General features: G+C 34.4%; 1 protein-coding gene across 5 annotated transcripts in view; it reads left to right on the top strand.

Moving 5' to 3' along the window:
- The window catches only part of RFX3 (regulatory factor X3), a 117542-nt gene that overhangs the window by 62136 nt on the left and 39407 nt on the right, over positions 1–15999 (top strand). For all 5 annotated transcript variants that reach the window (XM_021531727.2, XM_021531725.2, XM_077790525.1 and 2 more), the window contains exon 4: positions 7872–8130. In XM_021531727.2, the coding sequence (XP_021387402.1) occupies positions 7872–8130 (259 nt within the window). The remainder of the gene's footprint in view (positions 1–7871; positions 8131–15999) is intronic.

Genomic DNA, 15999 nt, shown 5'->3' with positions numbered 1-15999 from the left:
ATTTACCTAGTCTAATAACAGACTTGGAGCAACACCACCTTTGAAGCTGGCTCAAACTTCAAAGTAGACTGCATTGCTTGGGAAGGAGCTTCTCAATGTCATTCCTTCATTTACCATTTTTGCTTTCTAACTGGCTTTATTAAGAAGTACAATTTAAAAAGCTTTTTGATTGTCTGAAGATAATTATTTATTGGTAATCCAAAAGCAGTTCAAAAGAGTAATATTATTCGGATTCAGAGATTTAGGATGCTAACACTTACAGTGTTCTTTGGCAATTTTTACTAGAACATTTTGATTTATTAATTTTTCGTGTACTGTCTTCTCTGTTTTTTTTCTCACTTGTAAATCCTAAACAATGTATTTTAAATACACATTCGACCTCTCTGTTGTACTGATTTTGTCTGGGATAGATTAATCTTCTTCCTAGTAGCTAGTATGCAGCTGTGTTCCAGACTTGTGCTACAAATGGTGTTGACACCATCTACTGTGAAGAAAGTAACTCTACCCCAGCCAAAGTCAGCACACACATACAGCAGCATGAAGTCATTGTGGCCATGATAGAACCTAGTAGCCTCCAGAAGAGGTTATTCTTAAATATGCTATTTTTCAAGTTTATCTTTTCATTCATTACTTTTAAGTTGTTACATATGCTGTTGGGACTTTTAGCAGTGTATAGAAAGTGTACTACATTACTTACTATAGTCCAAGGGAAAAACATATATGACTGACGGCTTAGTATGAACTTTCAGGTATCCATTATTTTATTGTATTTCCATTATTTTATTGTATTTCTGCATCTGAATTCCTCTAAGAGTTGTTGCAAAATCAGGATATAAAAGAGGAAAGCTTGTCTTAGCATGTGAGCCAAATCTAGATTGTTTTTCCCTCCTACAAAGAAGATCTTACCGATGTTATTGTAAGCAGCAATGTAGTGAATGAGCAACTTGTTGTTCAATCTTTACAGGAAGATTAGCCTTTTTAGAGATTGGAATTTAATTGATGGAGAATGGACCTAGTCTATGTTTCTACTCAGACTTTTTAAAGATTCTATATAGTGAAGCACATTTCCCACATGCTTTTATACACCAGATTTTGTGTAGTCTTCCTATGATTCTATATTTGATATATTTTATGATAAATCAAAATCTTAATTCTAACTCAAAATCAGGTATAGGATTGTTCTGTAATCTATCAAGCAACAGTACTCCTCTGGCAACAGAATAAGAAGTCTGCAAACCATAGTTAGGGTGAAGACATTAATTTATATGAGAATCTCTGGAATAAATTGTCTTAACATGGCTGATGAAAGACATTGCCTTCTACTCTGCTCTCATGAGTCCTCACTTGGAGTGCTGTGTCCAGTTCTGGGGTCCTCAGCAGTTAGAAAGATATGGACCTGTTAGAGCAGGTCCAGAAGAGGTACACAAAGATGACCAGAGGACTGGAGCACCTCTCTTACAAGGATACTTGAGGACAGATTGAGAGGCTTTATTGTAACTTTTCATTACTTAAAGAAGGCTTACAAAAAAGGTGGGAGAAAAACTTCTTTTACCAGCAGATAATGATAGGCTAAAGGGGCAATGGTTTTAAAGTAAAAGAGGAAAGATATAGATTAGATGAGACAGATATTATAAAGAAATTCTTGGCTCAGAGTGTGGCAAAGAAGGTCATCCAGGGAAGTTGTGGATGCCGCATCCCTGGCACTGTTCAAGACGAGGTTGGATGGAGCTTTGAGTAACCTGGATTAATGGAAGGTATCACTGCCCATGGTGGGGGGAGTTGGACTAGAAGTTCCTTAAGGTCCCTTCTGATCCAAACCATTCTACAATTCTGTGAAAGAATTATCCTTTATTTTAAAATACAGCACTTACAAAGTAGCACTGATTTATATCCATATACAGTGGCAACAAAGGATGCAGTTACAATATATGTCAGGAAAAGGTTGCCTAATTATTTGCATTATAAAACTAAGATGTTTGTCAGGTTTCACAGTCTTTGTCAAGCATAATTGTTATATTTCTATAATACAATTCTTCCCACACATTTTATATCATGATTTGTCTACATTTAAAAGTTATTTGGTTTTATTATAATTGTAGACAATATAATTTACAAGAGGTGTAGCCCACAAATTGTCACATACGTTGTATGATATAAGAATATTTGAATTACATTTATCTGCATTTGTGTCTTGTTAACAACAGTTTTACTTGTCAAGCATGTCACTATTCTGAAACAAAAGTGCATTGTTGTTGCAGTGGCATGTACAGGTTACCTGACTGTTCAGAATATATTAATACTATTATTGCTGCACCTATGTTAAGAAATCAATTGGTTCTGCATACTAGACTTGAACTTTCTTCTTACAGATTGTAACAGATGAATAAAATGTAGCCATTTATCTGGTATTTCTGATGCAGGAAAGAGGGTTTTAATTGCTGGGATTGTGCAAGGATTGATATTGCTGTTGGATCCAAACCACATTCTTCACCAACTTGTTGTACAACAATTTGTTGTGTTTATGTTGGCAAAATGCCCCATTTATGCAAACCCAAGAATTTACTATTACCCTAATTGAAATCTTAATGGTTAATTAATTATTATAAATATAGTTAAAATTGTTATCTTTCTACTAGTTACTAGTATCTATCCCTTTTTCTCACACATTATCCTTTTCCTTTTACTACCCATATGCATACTAAGGTGAATGGCTCCTGTCTGAGTTAGAGTTACAGCAATTTACCACTATCACAGGCATTATGTGGGGACAATGTATGATGGGTGGTGAGGATGGCACAGTGTGTCCACTTGGAGCTATTTTTGTGTTCTAGCACAGCCTATACCTTGTCCGTTATTCACTGATTTCCATTTCCATAGTTTATCTGAATTTGTTTTATGTGGTCTGTTTTTGCCAGAATGGATACTTCTTTAATACTGTTATGCCAGTTCAGGGTTCTCTTTGCTACAGTGCTGGTCTAGGGTCCAGGATTGTTTATCTTGTATGGAATAGCTATTTGATATTAAAGTCTGTTAGACAGGGCAATGCCTCATAATTTTAATTATTGGTTTCATACCATACAGTCATAGAAAGCTAAGATAAAATGAAAACAGATTAAGTAACATTTATCTAAATGTTCAGTAATCACTGCTAGAACAAAACTCTAGACTAAGACAGAGAAGCCTGGACAAAGAGAGCCTGATAAGCTCAACTCCTGAGGTCTTGCAGATTTAGAATGTGCCCTTTGACATGTTCCTAACAGTAGCAATACCATATTTCTTGGACTAAAGGTCTGCTGTACTTAATCAGAATTCTAGAAATTTCTAATTAATGTTTTCTTAATTGTCTAAATTACAGATCCTGAAAATAACATTTATAGAATTGCACCTTTGTTTTCATTTGCTATATTCCCTGGCTTGCAGAGTTTTCTGTAGCTGTGCATTGTGTGTGCTTTTATTGCTTTGTTTCCATGTGGAAAAGGGTCCTGGACTGAGTGTTGAAGATCTCAGTTCTTTTTTGTGACTAATAAATGCCTCTCTATTGTAATTAAATAGCTGTATCATGTTTTGTTGTTACAGTCTCAGGGTGTATGGCACTTCCTTTTCTTCTCTTTGCTTAGGATATATCACCTCCAGAATCTGGCTGTGGTAAGGCCTTCCCTCAGTATTAGACAAAGGATTTTTTTCTCTTTAGTTTCTGTGAAGCTCTCTATTAACTTAAGGACCACAGAATTATCCTAAAAACTTAACGGAGTTTGAGGATATTGTTCTGACATGAATGAATTTCTTGATTTGGAGGTTTTCTGAGATTTAACACTCATATATAGTAGTCAGTGGATTGAATATTTATGTGAATCTGGTCATAGATGCAGATGGGAATAAATTATTTCCAATGTGCGCATGTGCACACTAAAAACTAAGGGAGGACAAGAAAATGTTTACTCTTTCCGTGCCATTGTTTTTATTTTTCTCCATTTTTCAGAATGTCAGTATCTTTGAAGAGACAGAAGTGTCTGTAAAAGTTGGGCTCAGTAACATTATATTAGTCTGTAATGTAGGATAAGACATTGCAATTGATTTGCATGCTAGTGCTGGGGCTTACTGCATGTAGAAATTAATTCTTTTCTGTTTTCTTGTGCAAAAAAATTATGTTTTAAACAACTTTATACCATAAATCCATCTCTTTTATTTCTAACATTATATTTTGCAAATCATTATAAAATGTATGTAAGCAAGCAGTGAGGCATAATAGGAAATGCCTTGAATTATTGTACCTTGCAATGCTAGTCCAGTTCTTGTTGGTATTGTTAATTACTAGTGTGGGATCTTAACATCAGGCACCTGCTCTGGACTTGCTTAGTCTGAATTGAATTCACACAGTGCCTGACTTTTTGTTGCTTGCTGTCAGGGTAAGCATGATCTGGTTTGCACAGCCTTCTGGAAACTAGGATACTGCAGCCTAAGTACTTAGACTTTAAATTGACTTGTAACTGGTAAGCTTCCTAATGCCACATTCTAGTAAGCACCAAACTTCACAGTATTTCAGTAGTAGGAACTGTCAGGTTCTGTTGCCTTCCTGCTATCTCAAGCATGAGTTAATCATCAATATGTTCTCATAAAGAGCAAGAAAACTTTAAGATTACTCCCTGTGTGATTTTATATGCAGCTGTTAAAGGAGAGAACTAGGAATGCATTCGCAACCTTTGTAGTGTGAAGGAACTGACTATGATATTTGTCAGGCTATTTGAGAAAGTATAATGTATTTGTGCTATACGTGCTGTGGAGAAATACAAGATCTCTTCCTTATTTGAATTTATTTTCCTCTTTGCTGCAACTTTGTTTTAAAGGGTCGTGTTACCATGTACAATGACCTTAAAACATTTAGGTCTGCTTTCTAAAAACATAATTTCTCAAAACTGCTTTCTAAAAGATCATCTTATCCAGCTGCATTTTTAATTTCCAGATTGAATAATTTTGGTTAAATTAAATGTCTCTTTGCTAAGTTGCAATTATTATTGCATGTAATAATAATAATTTCATGTCACTTTTAAGGACACAGTCTAACTCTGTTGTGAAAGGTTTGCTGAATCATCTCCAATGATGGGGTGTTCTAGTAAAGCTGGTTGGTTGTTGGAAGAATGTGTTTATTTTGGAGTCAGACCTATTGGTCCCATTGATGCACTGATACAGAGTGCTATTATAAGCAGAAATAGGTGCTCTGTTACATTCAGTCCTTATTTAGAGTCCATGTGTGATACAGAGGTCAGCAGATGATACATATGATATACAGATATACCTTAACAAGGTAAAAGCAAACAAATATTTCATCTTCTATTCCACAGCAAATCTATGACTAAATTTTCTTCAAAATTTGAAGCATTCTCTAGGATTTGCATTGCTTCCAACTTTCAATTCTACTTTTGCAAGTGAGAGTTGTTCTCCTTGCATTTTTTGTACAATGTATTTCCTCTAGACATTATTTTTGCTGTCAACAATGATCTTATCCTTTCATTACTTTCCTTACTGACAGCTGATACCAAGATTTTTCTTTCCTCTTGTGAGAGAAATTACAGGGTACGTCACTTGGTGATAATTTCCATGAACTGTTTCCCCTGAGCCTACATCACACCATTTCCCTACATTTGTCCTCTGCTGCATAGCACTGTTCACAGATGTAAAGATAGAGGCAACGTCCAGTTGTTAGTGGTTACTGTGCTCATCACAAGATGAATGACCTCAAGGTGCACCAAGGGATACTTTGATTAGACATTAAGAAAAAATTTCTTCGCTTTCTTTGCAAAAGATGATCAAGAAGTGGGACAAGCAATGTGGGGATGTGATGGGGCACAATCCCTGGAAATGTTCACAATCATCTAGATGTGGCGCGTGGGGAGGTGATTTAGGGATGAAGATGAGAGCGTTTAGCGATATTTTTTTTGCACCTTAACAACTCAGTAGATCTTTCCTAAGGTTCTAAGATAAACAATATCCCTAGGGTATCACAAGATATCACCATGATACCTTGGCTTGAGAGAACAGATTAACCAGGACCTGCACAGTACCTCAATATATGCATACGTTATTGCAATGGAAAGATCAACTGACTTTAACTTCAAAAAAAAAAAAAAAAAAAAAGCTTAATAGATTAAATGTCTGTTTGAACATTAGTCCCTAAAAGAACTATTTTGCTTTGTTTTCAGCAGACTGCAATGCATTTCTTTTGGATTAGCTTCTAGGTTTTTTGCAGCTGATCTTGAGGCTTTTGAAATACTCAAAATAAAATGGAAAGTGTTTATGTAACTTAAAGAGAGGTAAGAGGGAATAAGGTAGTATGAAGCTTATGAAACATTTTAGATTTTGAAACTTAAGTTTGGAGATTCTGGCAGTCTTGGCAGGGGAAAGGAGAAACTGTTGTAGCCATAGTTATTAGAGCAAAAGTTCTGACTTTGGTTCTTGGTGAGGTACTATTATGTTCCTCAAATATTTAGAAGTAATGCTTTTCTGAAGGTAAAGAAGAAATTATAATTTCTGGGTCTGTTGTTTGCTAATTAAGTAATCTTATGTAAGAGTTCATAATTAAAAAACAACAACAGTAAATTGCCTGGACTTTTTCTCTATATTAATTTATAAATAAATATTGTATAGATAAAGGGGAAGAAAAGCCTGACTTCAGGTTCTTGCATATGTGTCTTAATCATCAGTTTATTGCATAAAACATGAGTGCTGCATCCACCTCTTGTGTTTCTGGGGTTTTGTTGTTGGTTGTTGTGGTTTTTTTAAACTTGTTTTGTTACCTGCTGTATAAATTGATATTGCCTGTAGATTACAAGAAATGTTACAGATTTTTATGCTTAAATAAGAAAATTAATGGTTGGGTAAGCTGACTGATCTTTACTTGTTATCATGCTTGTCAACATACAAAGATCCAGTCTTTGAAATAATTAATTATATTTACTTTATAATTTTGAAATACTTAGAGTTAAATATCAAATTTAGTTAGTGGGAACAAATACAGATTCAAAAATTTTAAGTAGCTTATAACACGTGAAGAGTAATGATTCAAAGTAAATAAGAACATGAAAACATGATAGAAGATTTCAGTAGCTGAATAGTTTATCAGGGTGAAATGTTTAATGACATGGAAATGTTTCATACTTGATAATTATTTTTAAAATGTTACTGTTGCATTCCTTTAACTTCTCTAATATTTGTGATAGTTTTACAAGTTATAGTTCTCTTTGTTTTATTTCTTAAATGCCAGTTTTTATCATTACATGAATTCATGTCTAATATTGAATTTGCCCTGTAAAAATAACTGCATTTCCCAAAATACCAACAGACTCAGATTTTCAAGCTTCAGTCAAGAGCTTCAGTGAATTTAAAAACAATTGACAGCAGAGGATTCTTGAACATTTGTCTCTGTTAGCTGATATTTGTATGAATTGTTTGTAACTTTGCAAACTACACATTATGCAAAATATATAGCATCTGACTTGAAATTGAAATTCTATTGTCTATTTTTAATTAAAAAAAAAATGTTGATGCAGGCAGGACTTTGTAGATTACTTTGCAATATATTAATAATTAGATTAGCTCTATGTGCCTGCCTTCAATTTGTGTTGTTCCTTTCTCTCTTACTCTTTCTGTAAGACTGACAGTTTTTCTATAATGTTCGGTGGATACTTGGCTTACCATTGATACTGAGTTTGTTATTTAAATCTTTGATTTGACTAGCTGTTATTCTCTGAGGACACAAGGATTGTTTGATTTGACTTTAGTCTTTGTAAATCAATTTCTAGCATTATAACATTACACTCAGCTAAATGAAATACAAATAATGTATTTTCCTTTTCTTTTATTTTCTTTTCTTGAAGCCGATCAACAACTTATCCTTACACAGAAACCCAGATGTACAGTCAAAACACTGGGGGAAATTATTTTGATACTCAAGGAAGTTCTGCACAGGTGACAACAGTGGTCTCGTCTCATAGCATGGTGGGCACTGGAGGGATTCAGATGGGCGTAACAGGAGGACAACTCATTAGCAGCTCAGGAGGGACCTATCTGATTGGCAATTCAATGGAAAATTCTGGTCATACAGTGACTCACACAACGCGGGCCTCCCCAGCGACAGTAAGTATTTCAGACTGATGCAAAACCTTTGAAATGAGTTTCGTAGTCACTCAGAGGTTCTTGCAGCCTGACACAGTTTCTGTGACAGAATGCATTGCGATGTTATGTTGTCAGAATGAGGACTACACAATACTTTTTGTTAAAAAGGCACTACATATGTGTAAGATACAAGAGTAAGAATACTGTGAAAACTTAATCATGAAGGCATACCTTTCCCTTGACAGCTTGTGAAAAATTACATTTCATATGTTAAATTTAAACATTTTGTAATTTTTCTGAAAACATAAGAAAAATACAGTGTTGTTGAGTGTAACTGTTAGATGTAAATGTTAAATAATCTAAGTTCTAGATCAGTATCTGTAACTTCCCTGCATTTAATCAGCTTTTTGCCTGATATTAGTATAGTTTTGGTTGCTTATTTCAAAATATTTCCATTTTTTCAGAATACTGAGGTAATATGTTTTAACAATTCATTCTTACTTATCTGTGGTATGTCTCTAATTTGTGTTCATATTAAAAACTCTTGTGGGAATGTCTGACAGTGCAATGGGAGGATGCATTCTGTTACAACAATGGTATAGAATATTGTGGATATATAAACATGGGCATGGAGAACTTTGCCTAAAATCTTACTTAATCTGCCTATATGTCAGTTAGGAAAATGGTTTATACTACTCTTACCATTGCTGCCCTAAGGAGTACTTTTACCTCATGCTTCTGAGTATTCTTTTCTGCACATAGAGATTTGGAAGTAATGAGGAAGAGAATTGTGAAACATAGGGTAGCAGCAATTTAAAAATATAGAAATGAGATAAAGCATCAGTGATAATACAGATTCATCAGTATTCAAAAAGGCAGTTAAGTTAGAGGACTTAATTTTTAGAAACTAATGTAAAAGCATTGGATAATTTAGATGATGTGAAAATTCTCTCCAATTTTAATCTTAAGGTGATTGGTATGGATAAATACTCTTTCTGGTGCCATGCAAGAAATTATTACTTTTTCCAAAAAAAACAGTATTTATCCAAGAAAGCAGTATTATTTCCTGAAAATAAAAATTGTGAAGAGTCATAATTCAAGAATAGTATAACTATCCCACCTGAATATAGTGTGAGATTTCATAGCAATCATAGAGAATTTTATACTTGAGTTGTAAAAAAGTGTGTATATTAACATTTGCCTGTATTTTTCATTACTTAATAGAAGTACAGAGTTTCTGAAAAAGGGGTCATTGCTCTTTCAGATTTCATATGCTTAACTGACTGTGAAAACAATTGAGGCTTAAATGTATCCAGTAAACACAAATGAAGAGTAGTAGAGTTACTTTGAAGTTGAAAATCCTAGAATTATTTGAATGTCAGAACTCCACACCTGTAATTTTGCAAATTAAAAACCAGTTTGATTTTTTTTTGCAAATTAAAAGTAGAATTTGCCAACACTGAATGAAAGCTGAAGTTCATGGCTTCAGCAGCATTTTTCTCTTTCTCTGTGTGTCAGTAAAATAGCCTGTTTTAGTTGCTCAAAATAAATTTCATACTGCTGTATCAACTCACTGTTAAGAATAGGAAAATATACTGCTAGTTAAACAACAATTATTAAATTGCATTTTGACACTAAAATAATTTTCTCTGTTTCTTAGGCTGTTATTTCTTCTGCTTAATATAGTTCTAGAAGAATGATAAATTAGAGTACATCAGAAGTACATTTCTTGCAAAGGAAGCGGACATAACATGGTTTTAGAAAATAATTTTAGGCTAGGTGTGTTTCAAGAATTAATTGAAACACAAAAGGTTCAGTTTAAGCTCACTTGAATGCACCATGTCTGTTTTAATTTTACTAGGTGGCATAACTAAACTAAATTAAATAGAGCAATGTAATACTTTAATTGAATTGCACATTTGATAGGTAGAGCTTGTTTCACTTATGAGCTTCCTTTTATCTTTACCATCATAACTTTTTCCATTCTTGTGTAGGGGATATATTGGAGTGATCAAAATAACCTGTATCCAGACTGTTTTGCTAGAATAATATGCATAAAATTTTTCCCAGTTCTGAATTAGTTTTGAGAATTTTCATATAGAGAAAAAGGGTATAGAAATTAATAAGAATTTATTTATCAATATATGTGATCATCACAAGTTCTCTTTATTTTGCCATAGAGGTGCTAGTTCTGTTTACTCTTTTCAGCTGATAACTTCACTTGTTTTGTCATTTATCACCCTCACTGATCAAATCATTACATTATGTAATAAGCAAATTATTATATGAATGATGTTAACTCCTTCTGATACATCTAGCTTAAGTTAGAAGAAATAAAGAAACAAGAGTTCGGGTTAAAAGTCAAACATAAAAAATGGGTAAATTTTATTAACTGTCTTTTAGATAAATGAATTTAAAAAACTAATTTACTCCTAAGCAGGTAAGCTATTTGTTTTATGCAGAATTCAATAAAAGATAGTATTTCAAACTTAATTTTATTTTCACTTTTTTCTTTATTATTTAATGTAATTCTGAGTTGTGCTTCAGAATTTTAATAAAGAGCTAATATTTTTATTGTAATATTTAATTTGTTTTAATTTTCTGTCAAATATTAATACAAGAAAGCTGTCTTTATGAAGCTGCAGCATGCAGTAGAACTGGTTTTATAGCCAAAATATCAAGATTTATGCTCTCTCAAAACTATTCCAACATATATACAGTAAAGGTTTATGTTGGTATGCATGAATAACATTTGTTAGCTTTTTCTTTACTTTTTTCTTTTCCATTGATTTCATTGCTTCTTCCATTATAACCCTTGCTGACCTATTAAACTACTTTCTCTACATGCTAAAAAGGTTTTTTTCACAAAACCAGAAAAGCATTCAGATTATAAGAACTTCTATGTAAGATGCTCAGTAGATAAGCAGATTTCCAGAATTATCAGTTTCATATGAGTATGTTTGTGGATTGGTTAAGAACGTATGTGACTGCATTGAAGAAGAACTGATTTAGCCTAGCTGGATGTCTATTTAAAATGAATTTGCATGTTGAAACCTGTATGGAACAGTCATCCATTTGGTTTACTGGCAGCTCTCATTAAATAAGGAACATTTAGGGACTCTCCAAAAAATTAGATTGATTGCCATGTTAATAATGAAATATAAATCACCTTTCATTTTTTACCCATCTGTAAACACCTAAGGATTTTTCTTGTGATGAAAAAAGGTAATTTAATCAACCATATTTCATAATATCAAAAGGTTAAAAAATTCTTACAGTTTCTAATAATGTATGTGTTGTTATGCTTATCAGTCAGTGAGAGCCTCCCATCTATTAGTCTTGATTTCTAACAAGCTTTATGACTGATCCTCAATTTACAGTTGTCATTCAGCCGTCATCATCAACCATAGGAGGTCTCCACTCATGCTGTTACAGAAATTCATCCTATTTCAGTGCAAATCTAAATCTGCATGAAAATAAAATCAAAATTAATATGTATATAATGTATCACCACAAACTATTAGTTCTGCTAGTAAATACAGCATGCAAAGGAATAACTTCAAAGGAGGGATGGTACCTGCTGAAAATATGTTGTAATTATTGGAGAGAAAACAACAAGAAGTACGAAGGCCCAGTCTAAATACCATATCCTCATAATACCATATCCTTCTAGTGGAAGTATTATAACTATTTCAGAAAAACTAGAACACCTTACATAAGGGCATAAATGTTATAATTTGGATTTAAGTTTGAGGTGAGATTTTATTTATTAATTTCCTTCTCAATACAGAAGTTTTTTCCTCTTCCATTTCTTAACTTCTCTGGTAATTTTGATGTAGCTAAATCCATTTTAGCATAAAATAAAACATTTCTGAGCAAATCAAAGATGCACAGACTTTAATGCAAAAAGGATTATTTGATCATTTTGTCTGACATCATATACAGGCTAGATATTTATTTATCATTTCTGCAACTGAGTATAGTGACTTCTTCTGTGAAAAAAAGGTATCATGTGGACCTTGTGCCTTGATAAATCTCCTGCTTTGACTTTTGCTTCAGGCTATGATGCATCATGGCTTCTTTCCCTCTCTTCCGGAGATTTCAGTGTAGCAATGCCACCAAAATAAATAATGAATTTCTCTGTCCCTTTGAGTACCTTGCTGCTACACTGTAAAGTCTTGCACTGAGACTGTGCGATCTTTGCAAGACAAGGAATGAGGGGGGAAAGGGAGAATGGTTGCTACTAAGGTCAGCCACACCTACCCTGACTAGATTCTGGCTTCATCTGTCTATGCTCCTTGCTTCTCCTCTGATACAGGAGGCTGGCCTCATTGGCTTTTAGAGTGTGTTTTCTCCATAAAAGCCCTGTAGCAATTATACAACTAATTTTGGCAGTTTAATGTTTATTTCTGGTATTTTTTAATCAAAAAACTGAGTTGTTGGAAACCTGGTTTATTCCAATGCAGTATTCCAGTTTCTGATTTTAAAAGATTGTAAGAAACAGTGTTTTTTCATAATAAGATATCAAAAATAAGCATCTTTCAATCCATGGGAAGAATTTGTATTGATTCTTTTTGTTTAAAAATGCTTAATAAACTGGATGCCAGGAGACTTGCCATGATGATGTTCTTAAAACAGTCTGGTTATCAATGGCATAGACGCATCACCTTTCTAAAGGACTACAGATCTGCTTTGAATTTGATAAAGTACACACTTGTCCTAATACGGCCACCCTTTCTTTCTAAGGGTGTCACGCTGTAAATGTTCTCAAATTTGATTGTAATAGTAATCTGGGTTGAATTTTCTTTTTAGTTTCTCTATTTTGGTTCTCTGGTGTGAATAAGTCTGATGTATTTACATGTGTTTTTTAGTGTTAGGTGGAATGTATGTATTTTAAAAGTCTTTATGACAGACTTGACAATAGATTTTTACATGGGATTTTTTTTTTGTTTGTTTTCCAAATGTGGAGAAAATAAACACAGAGAAAAAGGTTTAGAATATTTTTAAATATATATATAAGAGGTACTTGGTATACAAGTAACTGGATGATATGGGGAAAAGATGGTAAATTAGTCAGTTTGACCCTATGCTGGACAACTTCTAGCAAAGAAGATAAACACAGAATTGTAGATTGTTAAGGGTTGGAAGGTACATTAAAGATCACCTAGTCCAATGTCCTCTGCCATGGACAGGGACACCTCCCTCTAGATGGTTTCTCAAGACCTTATCCAGCCTGGCCTTCAACAACCCTAGGGGTGGGGCAGCCACAGATTCTTTGGGAAGTCTGTTCCAGTGTCTCACCACCTTCACAGTAAAGAATTTCTTCCTAATATGCAGCCTTTGTTTCTCCCTTTCAGTTTGTACCCATTAGTCCTTGTTCTATCACTGCAGTTCCTGATTAAGGGTCCCTCTCCACCTTTGCCGCAGGCCCCCTTCAGATCCTGGAAGTTGCTGTGAAGTCTCCATGCAACTTTCTCTTCTCCAGACAGAACAGACCCAACTCCCTCAGTCTGTCCTCATAAGAAAATGCTCCAGTCCTCTTATCAACCTCATGCCCTTCCCTGGAGTTGCTCCAACAGTTCCATGTTCCTTCTGTGCTGGGACCCCAGAGCTGATGCAGCACTGCAGGTGGGGTCTCAGCAGAGCAGAGGGGCCCTGCTGCTTTGGATGCAGCCCAGGACACATTTGGCCTTCTGGACTGTGAATGCACATTACCAGCTGTTGTTGAGGTTTTCCTCAACCACACCCCCAAATCTTTCTCTGCAGGGCTGCTCTCACACTTCTTCACCCAGCCTGTAGCCTGGGATTGTCACGACCCAAGTGTGGGACCTCGCACTTCACTGTATTGAATTTCATGAGATTTGTGTCAGCCCACCTGAATTGTGTCAAGGTCCCTTGGCACTTGGGCAGTAACATTATGTTTGAAAATTTGGGAAGGAAAAGGTAATTTGATTTAATTCAAGTAATCTTTTTCCATTTTGTGACTGTGAGGTGTGCTTTTTTTCTCCCAAACAACTCCATATGTTCTTTTATAGTCACTAGAGAACATGCTGTATTCATTAGTCAGGATGCATGTCTTATGTACCTGTAGACTACTGGTAGTGTGCATTTGCAGCAGGTGTCTTGACCCTTATCTTTCTTGTATATTAAACTTCCATATGTACAATTTAATCAGGGGAGTTTTTTGGAACTAAAAAAATCCTTCTTTTTCTAAGTATTTAAGGCTTATCAGCATTCTTTTAAGGTCAACTTTATGTAAAATACTGCACTAATTTTACATCTTTTTCTTTTTTCTTCTCTTTCTGCATATTTACATTTCTTTCATTCTACAGACTTAAAGAAGTATCTGTCTGTCTTCATAGTATTGTTTCAATATTTTGAGCAAAATTTCACACAACCTGTTTGCAGGAGTTGCTACAGCTTTTTCTATTGACAGGAATGCAGATCTTTTAAGTCTCCCAGCTGTATGGGCTAGATTGGAGTTCTTCTCATGTGGTCAGTATAATTTAATTTTCAAGCTTGTTTCTTGTCAGCAAGCATGAAAATGAAATGTCTGTCTAACACAGACAAGCTTGCAAACAAACCTCTGGCACAGGTTTCAGAAAACAATATGACATAGATGAATACTCCGTCCTGAAATAGTATTGAAAGCCAACATGAACCATGTATGTTTGTGGCATTCTAGAAGACTGAAATTGTCACTTTTTCAAAAGGCCTGTGTCCATTTATCCTGTATTTTGAGTTTAGTTCTGCCTTATTTACATAGGCACAATTGCCACAAGCACCCAGGCCTTAGCTAGCTGTACCACCATATCAGTCTTTCTTTATACATATGATGAATTAGTAATTCCTTCATAATGGAGCATTGTGATGATAGCTGCTTTAGAATTTCACTTCCTTTAAAGCCTGAAAGGGTGAACCTTTGGAAGTGGATAAAAGGCATTGTGAATGAGTGGTGCCTGTGGAAAAAGAGACAGTAGCTATCTTTTTTCAACATGCTGCAACAATATATTGAAAACTAAGGTACCACCTGCCTGCCCTGCTGCTGGTGGAGGGCGATTTGCAAATGCAAACAGATAAAGGAAAAAAAAAAAAAAACCACCAACATTGTTTTCTTTTTTGAACTCCTTAGAGCAACTTACGATAAACATTTTGTATCAATTATTAAATTGTTACTTGATCATGGGAATTGTTAGTTGAATCATATAGAAAACCACTATTTCTTTCTTCTTTTCCTTTCTTCTTCCTAAGGGGAAGGGAGTTTTTTGCAAAGTGGGTTTGGGATAGGTGTTTGCTATGTCTGTGCTATATGCATCTTAGACTATTTTGTGTAATTTGTATATCTAGTAACATGTTGATGAATACTGAGGCATAACCTAGCAAAAACAGTCAGTAACTTCCACATCAGTAGATCATTAAGGATTACATTATAGGTGCACATACTGGGATCAGACTGTTTAAGTTTTTAAACCCAGGAGGATATCCTTATTCCTTAATGATTGTGTCAGAGTATAAGGCAGTGTTTCAGCTCACTAACAAAGTAAATTGAAGAAATTCATAATCATTCTTTTCTCATCTATAATGATATTAATTTAATGACTGCCTATGTTTGTAACTGTACAAACTGATTAGTGTTCCTACATATAGTGTAACATTTAACATGGTTTAGTTGGAATTGCAGTGGGAGTCATAGTGTATATTTCAGTTATCAGAACTTTTAAATAAATGTTTTTAGTCTTATTAAGACAATAAAAGGGGGAATGTATGACTGGTCACATATTCAAATATGTGAAATTCTTTATTTAACATATCAGATAAATATGTAGGAAGTTGTGCCTGGAATCTCTCACAGCTTAAAAATGGGAAGGTATCAGTCTTCCTTTTGTATTT

The sequence above is a fragment of the Lonchura striata genome, chromosome Z (genome assembly GCF_046129695.1).
Source record: "Lonchura striata isolate bLonStr1 chromosome Z, bLonStr1.mat, whole genome shotgun sequence".
Classification (NCBI taxonomy): Eukaryota; Metazoa; Chordata; class Aves; order Passeriformes; family Estrildidae; genus Lonchura; species Lonchura striata.
The sequence above is the reverse complement of the archived record's forward strand: the minus strand, read 5'-3'. Positions and strand labels throughout refer to the sequence as shown.